The sequence below is a fragment of the Eulemur rufifrons genome, chromosome 28, assembly GCF_041146395.1.
Source record: "Eulemur rufifrons isolate Redbay chromosome 28, OSU_ERuf_1, whole genome shotgun sequence".
NCBI classification, from domain to species: domain Eukaryota; kingdom Metazoa; phylum Chordata; class Mammalia; order Primates; family Lemuridae; genus Eulemur; species Eulemur rufifrons.
Genome location: NC_091010.1, coordinates 2,869,115 through 2,882,091, shown reverse-complemented (window position 1 = coordinate 2,882,091; position 12,977 = coordinate 2,869,115). Strand labels below are relative to the sequence as shown.

General features: G+C 63.5%; 1 protein-coding gene across 1 annotated transcript; it reads left to right on the top strand.

Annotated features, from left to right (window-relative positions):
* Positions 1-2,986: 2,986 nt before the first annotated feature.
* Positions 2,987-12,920, top strand: RASGEF1A (RasGEF domain family member 1A). Its single transcript, XM_069460540.1, has 12 exons — positions 2,987-3,202; positions 5,860-5,982; positions 7,486-7,623; positions 8,399-8,620; positions 8,992-9,066; positions 9,455-9,547; positions 9,864-9,966; positions 10,044-10,123; positions 10,858-11,049; positions 11,913-12,036; positions 12,400-12,472; positions 12,682-12,920. The coding sequence occupies exons 1-12, from the start codon at positions 3,005-3,007 to the stop codon at positions 12,704-12,706; spliced, it is 1,446 nt and encodes a 481-aa protein (XP_069316641.1). The 5' UTR covers positions 2,987-3,004; the 3' UTR covers positions 12,707-12,920.
* Positions 12,921-12,977: the final 57 nt, after the last annotated feature.

The following is a 12,977-nucleotide window of genomic DNA, read 5'->3' as shown; positions in this document are numbered from 1 at the left end:
TGAGACTGGAGCCCAGAGAGCCCAGGGATCAGCTCTGCATGGCCCCTTCCTCTAGAAGGGGCCCAGTAGCAGGTGGGGACACAGGTGTGCGGCCACAGGCCACAGTTCCTGCTCTTGCTGGGATGGAAGAGGAGGACCAGTGCAAGAACAGAAGGGACCTCGGGGACCTCAAGAATGGGTGGAGGTGGCCGGTGACGATGCCAGGCAGGTGAAGTGCTGTGGAAAGTCGAGGGCTGGAGAGACCACCAGGAGCAAGGAGCTGGCCCGGGGCAGAGCTGGGATTCTGACCTTAGGGTGTGCTTCATCTCGCCCAGGAGCAGCCGTGTGGGGACCCTGCCTCTCCCGCCTAGCGCTCAGCCTGGAGACCCTCCTCAAAGTGCTTGGTGGCCAGGTGGGAGTCGACCCTGCTAGGGACTGAAGTTGGGTGGGGAGTGGCTCTACGTGGCCCCTGTGGGCTCTGCTGATTCCCTGAGAGGGTTCGGAGGCCCTGCTGAACCCCTGCATGCCTCAGGCACCCCTGCCAGACCCCTCCCCAGGCCCCACCCTCGAAGATGACCTGCTGCTGCTTGGCCTGCCTGTCCCCTCTCTGGCAGCTGACAAGTGGGCTGAGTCCCTGGGCTGGCTCCCTGCCACCCCCACCAGCTCCTGGTCTCCCAGGCAGGCCTCCCAGTGGGAGGAAGATCTCCTTGCCGGCTGGACCTGGCTGTGGGGCTGGCAGGGCTGTGTGAGTTAGTGGGGTGTTAGCACATGCTCCTCCTCTGCAGTGGGGGAGGCTGGCGGCTTAGAGAATGCCATCTCTGATGACCCCAGGAGCTTGGGGTGACCACCTGCCAGTCACCCTCTGAACCCAGAACCGTGTGACCTTGGGGAGGTTGCCCCACAGTGCACGGGCCTCAGGGAAGATGCTGGGGCCCTGCTGGGCAGCTGTGGGGTGCGAGGGTGATGAAGGCCAGCGAGCCCAGCTTCACTGTTTCATTGCACAAATGGTTACTGAGCCCCACTCTCAGCTGGCAAGAAATCACAAAGGCAAATGATACAGCCACTTCTGGCCTAGTGGGTCAGCAGTCTACGGTTAACCCAGGGAGGCTTCCTGGAGGTGGACACACCTACGCTGGACTTGGAACTCCTAGAATTTCCTTTGTTGAGTTCCTTCCCTCTGGGCCTCAGTTTCACCATCTGAAAAATGAAGGGTTTGCTCACATCAGTGGTTCTTGGGCCTAAGTGGTGGCAGAAGCCCCTGAGGGCTTGTAGGGGCATAGAAGCGGGACCCAGCCTGGGTATCTGAGCAGCAGGCCAGGCTGGGCCCAAGAACCTGCATCGTAACATGGTGTGCTGCAGCCACCCGACTTTGAGGGGAGCCTTCTGTGAGTCTGCACCACACCCACCCCCCACCCTGGGGTGAGGGCAGCGCGGAGCCTGGAGGCCTGGACATCCCATCCCCACCTCATCCTGGGGGCTTTCCTGGAGTTCTTGCCCTCCTAGCAAAGGATTTTCTAAGAATTCCAAGGAAACCTTCAGGTGTGTGGGAAGGAAACCAGTGTTGTCTGGGCAGGGTGTGCTTTTTCCCTGGTGCGAGGTACAGTGACGTGCTGTGGTGTGAGCCATCAGCTCTCTGCTCATAAGGCCCCGGAGGGCAGTGGCCCGTGGTCCTCTCAGGGCAGCGAAGTAACACGGTCACCATTTGCTCTGCACAGTGGGGAAGCTGAGGCCTGAATGGCTCGGAGGTTTGCCTGTCCAAAAGCCCAGCGCTGAGCACCCGTGGCCTGTGCAGGGAGTCACAGAGCCCAAGGGGCTGTGGGGGTCCTTTCCACTGCTGTCTGAATAATGCCCCATGGCAGTGGCTTTGGGCTGCACCTGGGAGCCCGGTGCTGGAGCAGAGCACCCGCTTGCCAGTAAGAGCAGCAGGGCAGCCTGCAGTGCAGACTGCGCCCCGCCGTGGCAGGAGGCCCGGCTCCTCCGCCTGACCCCAGCCGCCTATGCCCTGTGCCTGTCTGCCCTCCGAGGGTGGGGAGGGAGTGACTGGCCAGGATAGGCCACACTGGTCTCTCAGGCATGAGTTTCAGAGGTCCTGGCTGGCAAATGCCACATCGCCTCGTCCCCACTTGGTCCTTCCCAGGTGTGGCTGGCTGTCTGGGGCAGTGGGGAAACTGAGACCCAGAGGGTTTCGGACTCCCCTGGACTTCACGAGAGCTCCCAGCTGCAGTGTGAGGAAGGGACCTCGAGCCCTGTCACAGTGGGTCATGCATGCCACAGTGGGCAATCCAGGGTGAGCGCCAGGCCCATCACGCTGCTGCCCAGCTGCTCAGACATCTGCATCTCGGGGGCATTCAGATGCCACAAGTCCAAAAGCAAGTTCCAGATCTTTCCCCAAGCCCTGCCCTCACGCCCGGCCTCGTGCCGGTCAGTTGCCCAGCCTGGGACCACCAGTGTGGGGTCAGCCCTGCTCCCCGACCACCTGACCTGACAGTCTCTGGCTGGGCTGTGGCGAGACACACCGACTGGTCCCGTGTCTCTCAGAGAAGCAGCACGCCACACCCTCCCCACAGCACTCCTCATGTATGTGTCCAGCCCCCCTCTCTGCTCAGCCCTGCACACACACTGGGTCAGGACCTCGGCACCCACTGTCCCTCACTGTCCCTAGGATATTCCTTTCTCATCCCTGGAGCTGCAGGGCTAACACCAGCAGTTCAAACCCCACCGCATCCTGGGCCGCCCTGGCCACACGCTGCCTGCCGCCTCTTCGTCCTCCCGTCTTTTCTTCGTAGTTCTCCTCTCCGCCGGGTGGAACCCCAGGCCCCTGGACTGAGGCCTGGTGTGCAGGGAGCAGGTGTTGAAGAAACACTGCTTGGATGTGCAGCGCCTGGGGACCACCGTGGAGCCCGCCCCGGGGGTTGGGGTGCCCTTGGCTGGCACTGCTGGAGCTCACCGTACACCTCTGCCTGGGAGGAGGCCCGTGGAGGCGCCTTTGCGCCCTCACTGCCTCTTCCTTCTCTTCCAGGAAACTATGCCCCAGACGTCCGTCGTCTTTTCCAGCTTCCTCGGGCCCAGCTGTAGCGGACAGGCGCAGCCCGGCATGGGGGAGCGGGGAGGTGGGGCCGGCGGCGGCTCCGGGGACCTCATCTTCCAAGAGGGACGCCTCGTCTCCGGGTCCCTGGAGGCCCTGATGGAGCACCTGGTCCCCAGGGTGGACTATTACCCTGACGTGAGTGCCCGGGGCCTGGGCGGTGTGGCTGATGGGCGGGACCCAGGCTGCCGGGGAGGTTGCTTCTGGGACGGGGAGGGAGGCCCAGGCAGAGCTGCACAGCTGGGGGAGCCTGCGGAGGGGTGGGGCGGTGGGGCCCAGCCTCGCTTCGGTGCTATCTTGCCTTGTGCTCCGCACATACCCACCCACCCAGTCTAGGCGCCTGAGGAACCTGCAGTGACTTCCCTGCTGCTGCCCCAGGGCTGCAGGTGCAGGGGCTCCAGGAACCCGAGCTCTGGGCGGGGCCCTGGGGAGGAAGAGTAGTAGTTTAAAGGGTGCTGAGGAGGCAGGTCTGAGTCCTGGAGCCAGTGGCTGGGCTGGGAAGCTTGTTCTTTGCATAAACCCAGGTGGTCCAGGATGAAAAGGGGACGGCTGCCGCCCGTCTCTCCCATGCAGACCCCAAGACAGGGAGGAGCAGGACTGGAGAGCAGGTGGTTCTTCAACAACCCAAATCCTCCTCCTTGGCCTCAAGATGGCTTCCTAGATACATTCTCAAAAGAGAGAAAGCGTTCCCTTGTCAAGTGGGGCTTCCCTTCCTCTGACGTCTCTTAGTGACAGTGGCCTTGCTGCCTGCCTGCTCCCTTCTGTGAGCTGAGCATCCTTCCTCTGGGGGGGGGGCGTCTTGCCCCCCTGTGCCCCCTCTCCCTCCTGAGGGCAGTCATGCTGCTGGCCCTGCGAGTCAGCTTGGCTTCCCCACCTGCTGGGCCTCCTCCACCTGCCCAGGGTTGGGAGGACTTGGCTTTGCGTGGTCCTGTCCTCCATCCATCCATCTGTCCATCCCGTAAACCTGGCACACACACACACACACACACACACACACACACGCGCGCGCGCCCTCTGAGTGCTTGGGCACACAGCCAAGGGCTGGGCCCAAGGCCCTGAAGGAGGCCGGCCTGTGGGAGGAGCTGCCCCTCTCATCAGCCTGCCCCAGAGGAGTCCAGTGTAGTCCCCAGAACACTGCCCTGGGATCCTGACCTGCTTCCCAGGAGAGATCAGAGGGATGGCAGGGGCAGGAAGTAGGGAAGGAGCGTCCAGGTGGGCATTGGCTCTTCGGCTGAGCCCCTGGGTCCTCTCTTTCCCCCACCCCGCCCTTCCCTCATTGCCACCACCCTACATGCATGGGCAGCCAGATACTTGCTCGCACACGCAAATCAGTAGTTTCCGAGCTCCTCCTTAGAGTTGCACAGGCTTCTCCCTTGCTCCTGCCTTTGGCTGAGAGCTCCGTGGTGAGCCTTCCCTCCACATCTAAGCCGTTTGCTTAGAAGGGGTACCCTGAGAATCTCCCCTGCTGCCTGGGACCCCCGAGTGGCCGTGCTGCACAGCCTGGGGCAGGTCACAGGGAGTTTGTGGGAGGTTAGAGCAGCCCCGATGCTGCAGGGTTGGCTGCGTGGGGCCCAAGTCCCCTGAGTCCTGCTGCAGGAGGCCTGCGTTCCCACGGTGCGCGGGCCAGCAGCTGGAGCAAGGAAAACCTGGTTCTTCGGGCTGGGAGTAGCGGCAGAGGGTTCTGGCCACCCAGTGTACAGCAGCCATGTGGGGCAGAGTGAGGTCCGAACCCAACAGCGCCCCCCACCCCCAAGTCCCCCCTGTCCACAGGCTGGGCAGTGTGAACAGCCGGTAGGCACTGACGGCCGTGACCCCCATGGCCTTTCAGTCCAGACTGTCAAGATCCTGGAGAGGGGGCATGTGGACATGGTATGGAGGAGCCCTGGTGTGGCGGTTGGGGTCAAGGCCTATAGCTGGTCAGAGAAGGGGCGGGGTCCCACTATGTCCTGTCCCCGCTGGTGAGACCCACCCACAGGTCAGCTCTGCAGACCATGCCACGAACCCGCTGTTGAGGCCCCGCCCATGGGCCAGCTCTGCCCACCATGTCACACCTCCGCTGGTCAGGCCCTGCCCAGTTGCCACGCCCCCGGTCAGGCCCCTTTCCTGGCTAGGTTCCGCCCACCGGTCAGCTGCGCCTACATGCCACGCCCCCGGCCAGCCACTCCCCTGATCAGGCCACGCCCACTGACCGGCTCTGGCCATTCGCCACGCCTCTGGTCAGGCCCCACCCACCACGCCTCTGGTCAGGCCCCACCCAGTTCTCAGGTCCCGCCCCCTGGTCAGCTCCAGCCACTTGCCACACCCCGAGGCTGGCCGGATCACTTGTCAGGCCCCTGCCCACTGGCATACCCCTGGGTAGGCCAGTCCACTTGTCACGCCTCAATCAAGCCCCGCCTCCGATCAGGTCCGTTCCCTGCCCCGCCACTTGTCAGGCCCCGCCCCCGGGTCGGCTCTGCCCACCGTACCACGCTCCCGCTGGTCAGGCCCCAGCCCCACTCCTCTGATCAGCTCTGGCCGCCGGCAAGCCATGCCCCTGCCCGCTAGGCCCCTGGCTGAGAACCAAGCCCCGCAGGGTCCGGAGCAGCCGCAGGCCTGGAGCCTGGCGCAGGGAGTGTCGTGGGTCCCACGCACGCCCAAGGCTGGGTTAGCCGCTCGTGGGGCGCGGGGGCGCAGCACGACTGGGCGGGAGCGCGGGAAGGGCGCGAGGGCTCCGGCCCCGGACCGGCGGCGCCGTGAGCCCACCGGGCCGCTTCGCCCGTCTCACCGGCCCTTCGCCCTGTCCTGGCCGTCTGCAGAGGACGTACATCTTCACGTTTCTCCTGAGCTCTCGGGTCTTCGTGCCCCCGCGCGACCTGCTGGCCCGTGTGGGGCAGATCTGCCTGGAGCAGCGGCAGCAGCTGGAGGCCGGGCCTGAAAAGGTGAGGCTGCGAGGGGGCGCTGCCGCGGTCCGGGCCGCCGCTCGCGTGGGGTTTGGGAGGGCTCTGGCCCTCCCGAGGAGCAGGGACAGCGGCCCCACGGAGGCCCGAGGGGCGGGGAGGGGCCGGGTGGGGGCCGACCGGGGTGGGAGGCTGGCGGAGGGGAGGGGCGGGGGGGCCGGCCTGGCCTGGCCTGGCGTCGTGGGGGACGCACGGGTTGGTGGCCGGCCTCACGGCCGGTGCTGGCTACGCTGAGCTGGGCCCGCCGGGTTTGCTGGTGACCGCCCGGCCTGCTGCCGTCGGAGGTTGGCAGGGGAGGCCAAGAGTGCCGGCCGCCCGCAGCCTGCTCGGTGTTGGCGCCAAGCGGTGTGGCCGGAGGGGCGGCCGCAGGCTGGGCGTGCAGGGGCGGAGTCGGGCTCCGGCTGCACCTTGGGGGTCTGGAAGGGCTCCTGAGGGGGCAGGTGGAAAAAAGCGAGAACGGGTGCCCGGGGCGGGGGGGGGGGGTGCGATTCTAGGCTGAGGGTCCGGAGGAGCCAGAGAGGAAGCCCCTGGGCGAGCCCGCTGGCCTTCACGCACCGCGTGGCCTGAGGCGGGAATGCGGGTTCCGGTTCCTGCAGGGCGTGAGGCCGGGCCGGTGTGGAGATGTGGGTTGGGTCCGGGCTGGGCGCGTGGGGTCTGGGCTGGAACCAGGCCGGTCCGAGGCGGTCCGGCGGGGGCGCAGGAGCGTGCGGGTGTCGGGGCTGGGTGGTGCGGGAGCCGGGTCGCGGGGGTAGTCGGGGCCTACGGTGTGGGCGGAAGGGTCCGGGTGGGCTGGCGGGGTGGTCAGGGCCTGCGGGGAGCCTCGGCTGGCGCAGGAGGGTTCGTGGCCCCTGGGGGCGTCCCGATGGGTCAGTGGTGTCGCAGCAGCCGAGCGCTTGGCACCCTCTCCTCTCCCTTCCCCGGGGCAGAGGCTTCGCGGCTGTCTTCGGAGCATTTGGAGCCGGCGTGGCCGAGAGGGCTGAGCATGGACGCGCCGCGCCCTGCGCCCTCGGCCCTGTGCGGGGTGCGGGCGCCCGGGCTGTGCATGCATGGACTGGGCCAGGACTGGGTTCCCGGGCCGCCTTTCCTGACACGAGGTCGCCCATAGCTTCCCGCCAGGATCACACCCTCCACCCCTTTCCCCAGCACTTGCCAACCTGTTTTTAATGGAGAGGAAGGGGATGAGAGCCTCATCTAACCTGATTTTGCTTGGTTTTGACTGCTTTTTGTATGGGTAGCTATTACTACTAATTATAGCAGTTTTCTATGTCATGTGGTGATGGGGTAGGTTTTTTGAGAATGAGTTTAAGTGAGAAAGAAAGCCAACTTAAGGGGAACTAACAAACAGGAGTCTAGGTGGCTCAGGCGTGGCGAAACTGTAGGTGGTACCCAGGTGGGGGATGTGCCCAGCACAGGCCTTGGGGGTGGGGGCAGCTTGCACCACTTACTCTGGCCCATGGGGCCTCACTGTGTCCCACCCTGCCCCAGGCTAAGCTGAAGTCCTTCTCAGCCAAGATCGTGCAGCTTCTGAAGGAGTGGACAGAGGCTTTCCCCTATGATTTCCAGGACGAGAAGGCCATGGCCGAACTCAAGGCCATCACACACCGTGTCACCCAGTGTGATGAGGTTAGTGCTTCTTCAGCCCTGGCCAGGCTCCCTGGGTATATGAGTGGGTGAGAGGTCTGCCTTGAGGAGGGTGACATCTTCAGGGACAGCTCCATATGGGGTCCCCTCCCTGTCACTCCCCCAAGGGGGTTGCTGGGTGGCTTTATTCAACCTCCCTCACCCCTAGATGACAGCTCAGTTGGTCAGCTGCTGGCCAGACTCACCCATGACACTGCATGCAAGAACCCTGCAAGCATGGCAGCTGAGATCACTGCTGGCCCTTGGCACCCTTGTCCCTGGAGTGGGGGTGTATCAAGAGTTTGTAAGAGTCTGTTTGCCTTTCCTGGCTCCCAGCTCAACCTTGGCCCTTGGTGTATAGACGGGGGACCTGAGAAGCCTGGGCCAAAATTCCATGTACTCAGCAGCTCCTGTCCACCCAGAGGGCTTAGGAGGCCTAGGGAGAGCTTCAGGAGGGGACAGGGACCCCAGGCTGCTCCTGCTCAGGGGCGGAGGCTCTTGACCAGGGGTGAAGTTCTTCCCGATGCCTTGCTCCATTCTGGGGGCCCCTCCTCCCATGGGAAGGCAGTGAGAAGCAGCCTCCCCAGGAGCCCTCAGAGGAGCCGGTGCTGTACTCTGCTCTATCATCGAAGGCCCAAAGGCTCATGGCAGGTTTGGATAGGGGGTGTGGGCTCCTGTTGGTCAGGCACATCTCTGGAGGCGATATGGGTCTCCCCAGAGTGGTGGTGGCCTTGCTGCCAGGCCACACTAGTACCCTCGTCACCCCTGACACCCACAGGAGAATGGCACAGTGAAGAAGGCCATTGCCCAGATGACGCAGAGCCTGCTGCTGTCTCTGGCCGCCCGGAGCCAGTTCCAGGAGCTGCGAGAGAAACTCCGGCCGCCAGCTGTGGACAAAGGGCCCGTCCTCAAGACCAAGCCACCGGCCGCCCAGAAGGACATTCTGGGCGTGTGCTGCGACCCCCTCGTGCTGGCCCAGCAGCTGACTCACATCGAGCTGGTCAGTGCTGCCACGTGCAGGAAGCGGGGCATGCATTGCTGCTGTGCAGGGCCACCAGACCGTGGTGTCTCTCGCCACAATGCTGGAGGGCCCATAGTCAGATTGGGTCATGGGTGGGGGAGCCAGCTCCGCAGCCTCAGACGGGCGCGTCCACCTGAGCAGCAGGTGCCCCTGTGCCTGGAACGGGAGCACGGCAGCCCTGTGTGAAAGGGAGGACTGGGGCAGTGCTGTCCTGCAGTGGGGACCGTGGTGGCCCCAGGATGGAGGACTGGCATGGGAGGAGGCCAAGAGCCTGTGCCCTGAGCAGGCCCCGTGCTCCTAACACAGCCGGTGCAGCTCTGACCCTCCCCCTGCTGTCTCCTCGCCCCCAGGACAGGGTCAGCAGCATCCACCCTGAGGACCTGATGCAGATCATCAGCCACATGGACTCCCTGGACAACCACAGGGTGAGTGGCAGAGGCCTGTGGCATGCTCTGGGTCCCCAGCCAATGCCACATGCCTGGCCGGCCTGGTGCCTGCGGCCCATGCAGGGCAGGTGTGGGCCTCACCCAGCATGTCCCCAGCACCTGCAGAGCACTGGCTTGTGACCTGACAGATGTGGCCCTGGCCCCACGGGTACCTGCTTCAGAGGTCCTGGATGACTGCGCAGGTGACCCACAGGGGAGCTGCAGGCTTGGCCTGGAGGCCCAGCCTTGCCCCGCGCTGGGCAGTGAGGACTGGTCTGGGCTGCCATGAAGCAGGCCGAGCTGTGGCCTGGGGGACCAGCTAGCCATGGGGACTTCATTGTCTAAGCAGGGTTCTCCAGGTTCCCTGAGGCCTGCTGTGTCCCCACAGTGCCGAGGGGACCTGACCAAGACCTACAGCCTGGAGGCCTACGACAACTGGTTCAACTGCCTGAGCATGCTGGTGGCCACAGAGGTGTGCCGGGTAAGCACGCCCCACAGCAGACACGGCGGGGTGCCCTGTCTCCACAGCCCGTGAGGTGCTGACTCCCGCCTCACCTGAAGTTAGGTGAGGGGACTCTAAAAGTAAATGCACGAAGTCTTCCTTGCATTGCCAGGGCCTTGGCGGTGCCTCCTTCAGTGACGACAGACACCCTGTCCTGTGCTTCCTCTGTGCCCAGCGCTGCCTGCCCCTGTCGGGCCTCGCTGGGCAGACAGCCCTCCTCACGGCTGAGAAAGCTGAGCAGGGTTGGTGCCAGCACCCTGGTGGTGCCGTGCTGAGGCCGCCCTGTGCCTTTCAGGTGGTGAAGAAGAAGCACCGGACCCGCATGTTGGAGTTCTTCATCGACGTGGCCCGGGAGTGCTTCAACATCGGGAATTTCAACTCCATGATGGCCATCATCTGTGAGTGCCCGGGTGCCCAGTGGGGGCGGCCCTCAGCCTGCCTCCACGGCCCTGACCCCACCTGCTGTCCCTCGTAGCTGGCATGAACCTCAGTCCCGTGGCGCGGCTGAAGAAAACCTGGTCCAAAGTCAAGACGGCCAAGTTTGACATCTTGGAGGTAGGCATGAGCCCCTGCCGCAGCCTTGCCCTGCATGGCCTGGAAGGGTGCTGACGGTGGGGTGGGACTTCCCAGCGCAGCGCCGGCGGCTCCTGCTGGCCTGGCGCTGTCGTCTTTGAGTGGTGGGTACTCAGGCTCTCCTTGGCTAGGCTCTTGCTACTTCTGCTGGACCCAGCATCGCCTAAGGCAAGTTCCGGAGAGCAGTTAATAAAGAGTTTGACAAAAGTGGGGCCTTAAGTCATGAGGTGGACAGCACGAGTGAGCAGAGCCTGGCTGGCCTTTTCCTTGGTCACCTTCTCCTGGTCCTGGACGTCTGGGTGGCCCAGAGGCTGGCAGACAAGTTCCTCTGCAGCCTTACCTGGATGCATTTGATCCTGGAATCCATTTTTTGCAAAACACTTGTATCTTGTGGGGTTGCTCAGGTCTCAGAGGTGATACATGAAGAGGAGCAAAGGAAAGTTTTGAAGGCAGGAGGGAGAGGCTGGGCGCAGCAGGCAAGGCTGTGACACTTCTGTCCAGCTTTCCAGAGACACTGGGACTGAAACCTAGAAACCCCTGGCTGTGGGGCTCAACCAGGTACTTTTGGGCATTCCCCACCCTGCGCGTACTCCTGGGCTGCCCAGGACGAAGACGCCTTCTGTGTCTGCCGGCTCCGGCCCCTGCAGAGGAGCGTCCTGAGCAGGTCTGAGGGGCGCTGGCCTGGGACACTCACCAGAGCCTCCCTGTGCCCACAGCACCACATGGACCCATCCAGCAATTTCTGCAACTACCGCACGGCCCTGCAGGGAGCCACGCAGAGGTCCCAGATGGCCAACAGCAGCCGAGAGAAGATCGTCATCCCTGTGTTCAACCTCTTCGTTAAGGACATCTACTTCCTGCACAAAATCCACACCAACCACCTGCCCAATGGGCACATTAACTTCAAGGTGAGCTCAGCCTCCCGGGGCCCCAGCACCACACAGGGCAGGCAGAAACTGGCTGCGCTACTGTGGCTGCCAGGCGGTGGCCTTGGGGGAGGGTCTGTGGGCCTCCTGAGCCCTGCCTGAGGTTCGGAAGGGCCTTCAGATCTGAAAGCGGCAGAGGGGTCAGGGGTGCCGTTTGACCGTGGCGTGTGAGGTGATCCACCCTTGTCCTTCTGGGTGGATGACCTGGTTACAGAGCTGGGAGTCACAGGGAACCGTATTTACTCAGGACCGTGGCTACAGCCTGACCTCACCAGGGAGACAGAAGGAGTCAGGAGGACCTTGGGCAGAGGGGAGGCAGAGGCAGGGAATTCCAGACGAAAGCCAAGAATCTGCCTGGTGGGGCTCAGGGCACCTGGCCAAGGATGGGAGGGTGCGGCAGAGGTGCCTGGGCAGGTGATGGGCCATGGCTGTTAGATCCCACTTCACACAGGCGAGGATGGGAGCTGTGGATCCTACACAGGCCCTGGAGAGGGAGATCTGACAAGCTCTAGTTGGTGCTGATGGGCTGGGTGTGGCCGGGGTGCCTGCCTCAGGCCGGGGTCATAGATGAGGCCCTCTTCAGGCCCTGCACAGGGGACCTTGCTGCCAGCCTGATGGCCCAGGCAGAGGGCAGGACACAGTGGCCTTGGAGGACAGCTGCTGGCTCTAACACCACACCACGTGCCACCACTGCCATGGGTTCAGCCATGCAGGGCCACTGTCCCATCTTGCTGGGACCAGCAAAGTGAGCAGCAGACTGAGGCCAAGACTCATGTACCCTGCGCTGACCAAAGGTTTGGAGGGTAAGGCGACAGATGAACATCAGTTGGATTTTTCCCCTTCAGAAATTTTGGGAGATCTCCAGACAGATCCATGAGTTCATGACGTGGACGCAGGTAGAGTGTCCCTTCGAGAAGGATAAGAAGATTCAGAGTTACCTGCTCACGGCGCCCATCTACAGCGAGGAGGGTGAGGGACCCTGTCTGTCCAGGCCCCATACCTGTTGGGGGTTGCCCTGGTGGCTACTCCGTGCCACATGGGGCAAGCGTGTGTGATGGTGGGTTGTGGGCAGGGAGCAGAAGGACAGAGGATCAGGCTCCAAGGCCACTCAGAAGGGCCAGAAAGGGTCAGGCAGGTGCTGCAGGGCGAGGAGCCTTCCCAGGGTCCCTGACAGGCAGCCTGGGAGCCCCATGCAGCAGAGACCTGTGTACAGCCCAGCCCGCTCTGGCTGTCCTCCTGTCCTGGGTGCAGCTGCTGCCCTGGAAGGGAAAACTGGGTGTTCACAGATGCCATATGGGGACACGGGTTCTGAGGGCCTTTCCTGTCTCTCAGCTCTCTTCATCGCCTCCTTTGAAAGTGAAGGTCCCGAGAACCACATGGAAAAGGACAGCTGGAAGACGCTCAGGTAGGAGAGCTCCAGGAACACAAGTCTGCGGGGAAGGGGGAGAACTGCGGGTGGGCATGGGACACCTCGGTGGCCTCGGTGCAGGGCCGCTGGCCCCGGGCGCTGGTGGGCAGGAGGCCGAGGCCGAGGCCGGGGTTTGGGTCCAGGCCCTGCCCCTGCCTCTCTGCCTGCTCGGGGGCCTGAGCGCTGCCTGTCCTGTCCACCTTTAGGACCACCCTCCTTAACAGAGCCTGAGGCGCCGGCGCGGCTGCAGAGCGGATGGAGCACACGTATGCACCGGGTGTAAACCTTGATTGATGCAGGCTGAGCTGAGGTGGCCTCACTGGTTGGGGTCCGTTTTGTATATAACTTTTATGAGAAAAAAAATGGTAATTATTTCATGCATCAACCTTTGGCACTTACAAAGTTTTTTTGTTTATTTTAAAGAACAGGGCAGGGCCCTGCTTTGGGGAGGGTGGGGGAAAGAGTATCATGGGAGATGGCATCCATGATAGCGTCTTATTCT

What these genes read in the sequence shown, in the direction of transcription:
- RASGEF1A (XM_069460540.1), top strand. Translation starts at nt 3,005, where the DNA reads ATGCCCCAGACGTCCGTCGTCTTTTCCAGCTTCCTCGGGCCCAGCTGT. An exon ending in TGGAGGCCGGGCCTGAAAAG is followed by an intron (nt 5,983 to 7,485) that starts GTGAGGCTGCGA and finishes ACCCTGCCCCAG; the next exon opens with GCTAAGCTGAAGTCCTTCTC. An exon ending in CTCCATGATGGCCATCATCT is followed by an intron (nt 9,967 to 10,043) that starts GTGAGTGCCCGG and finishes TGTCCCTCGTAG; the next exon opens with CTGGCATGAACCTCAGTCCC.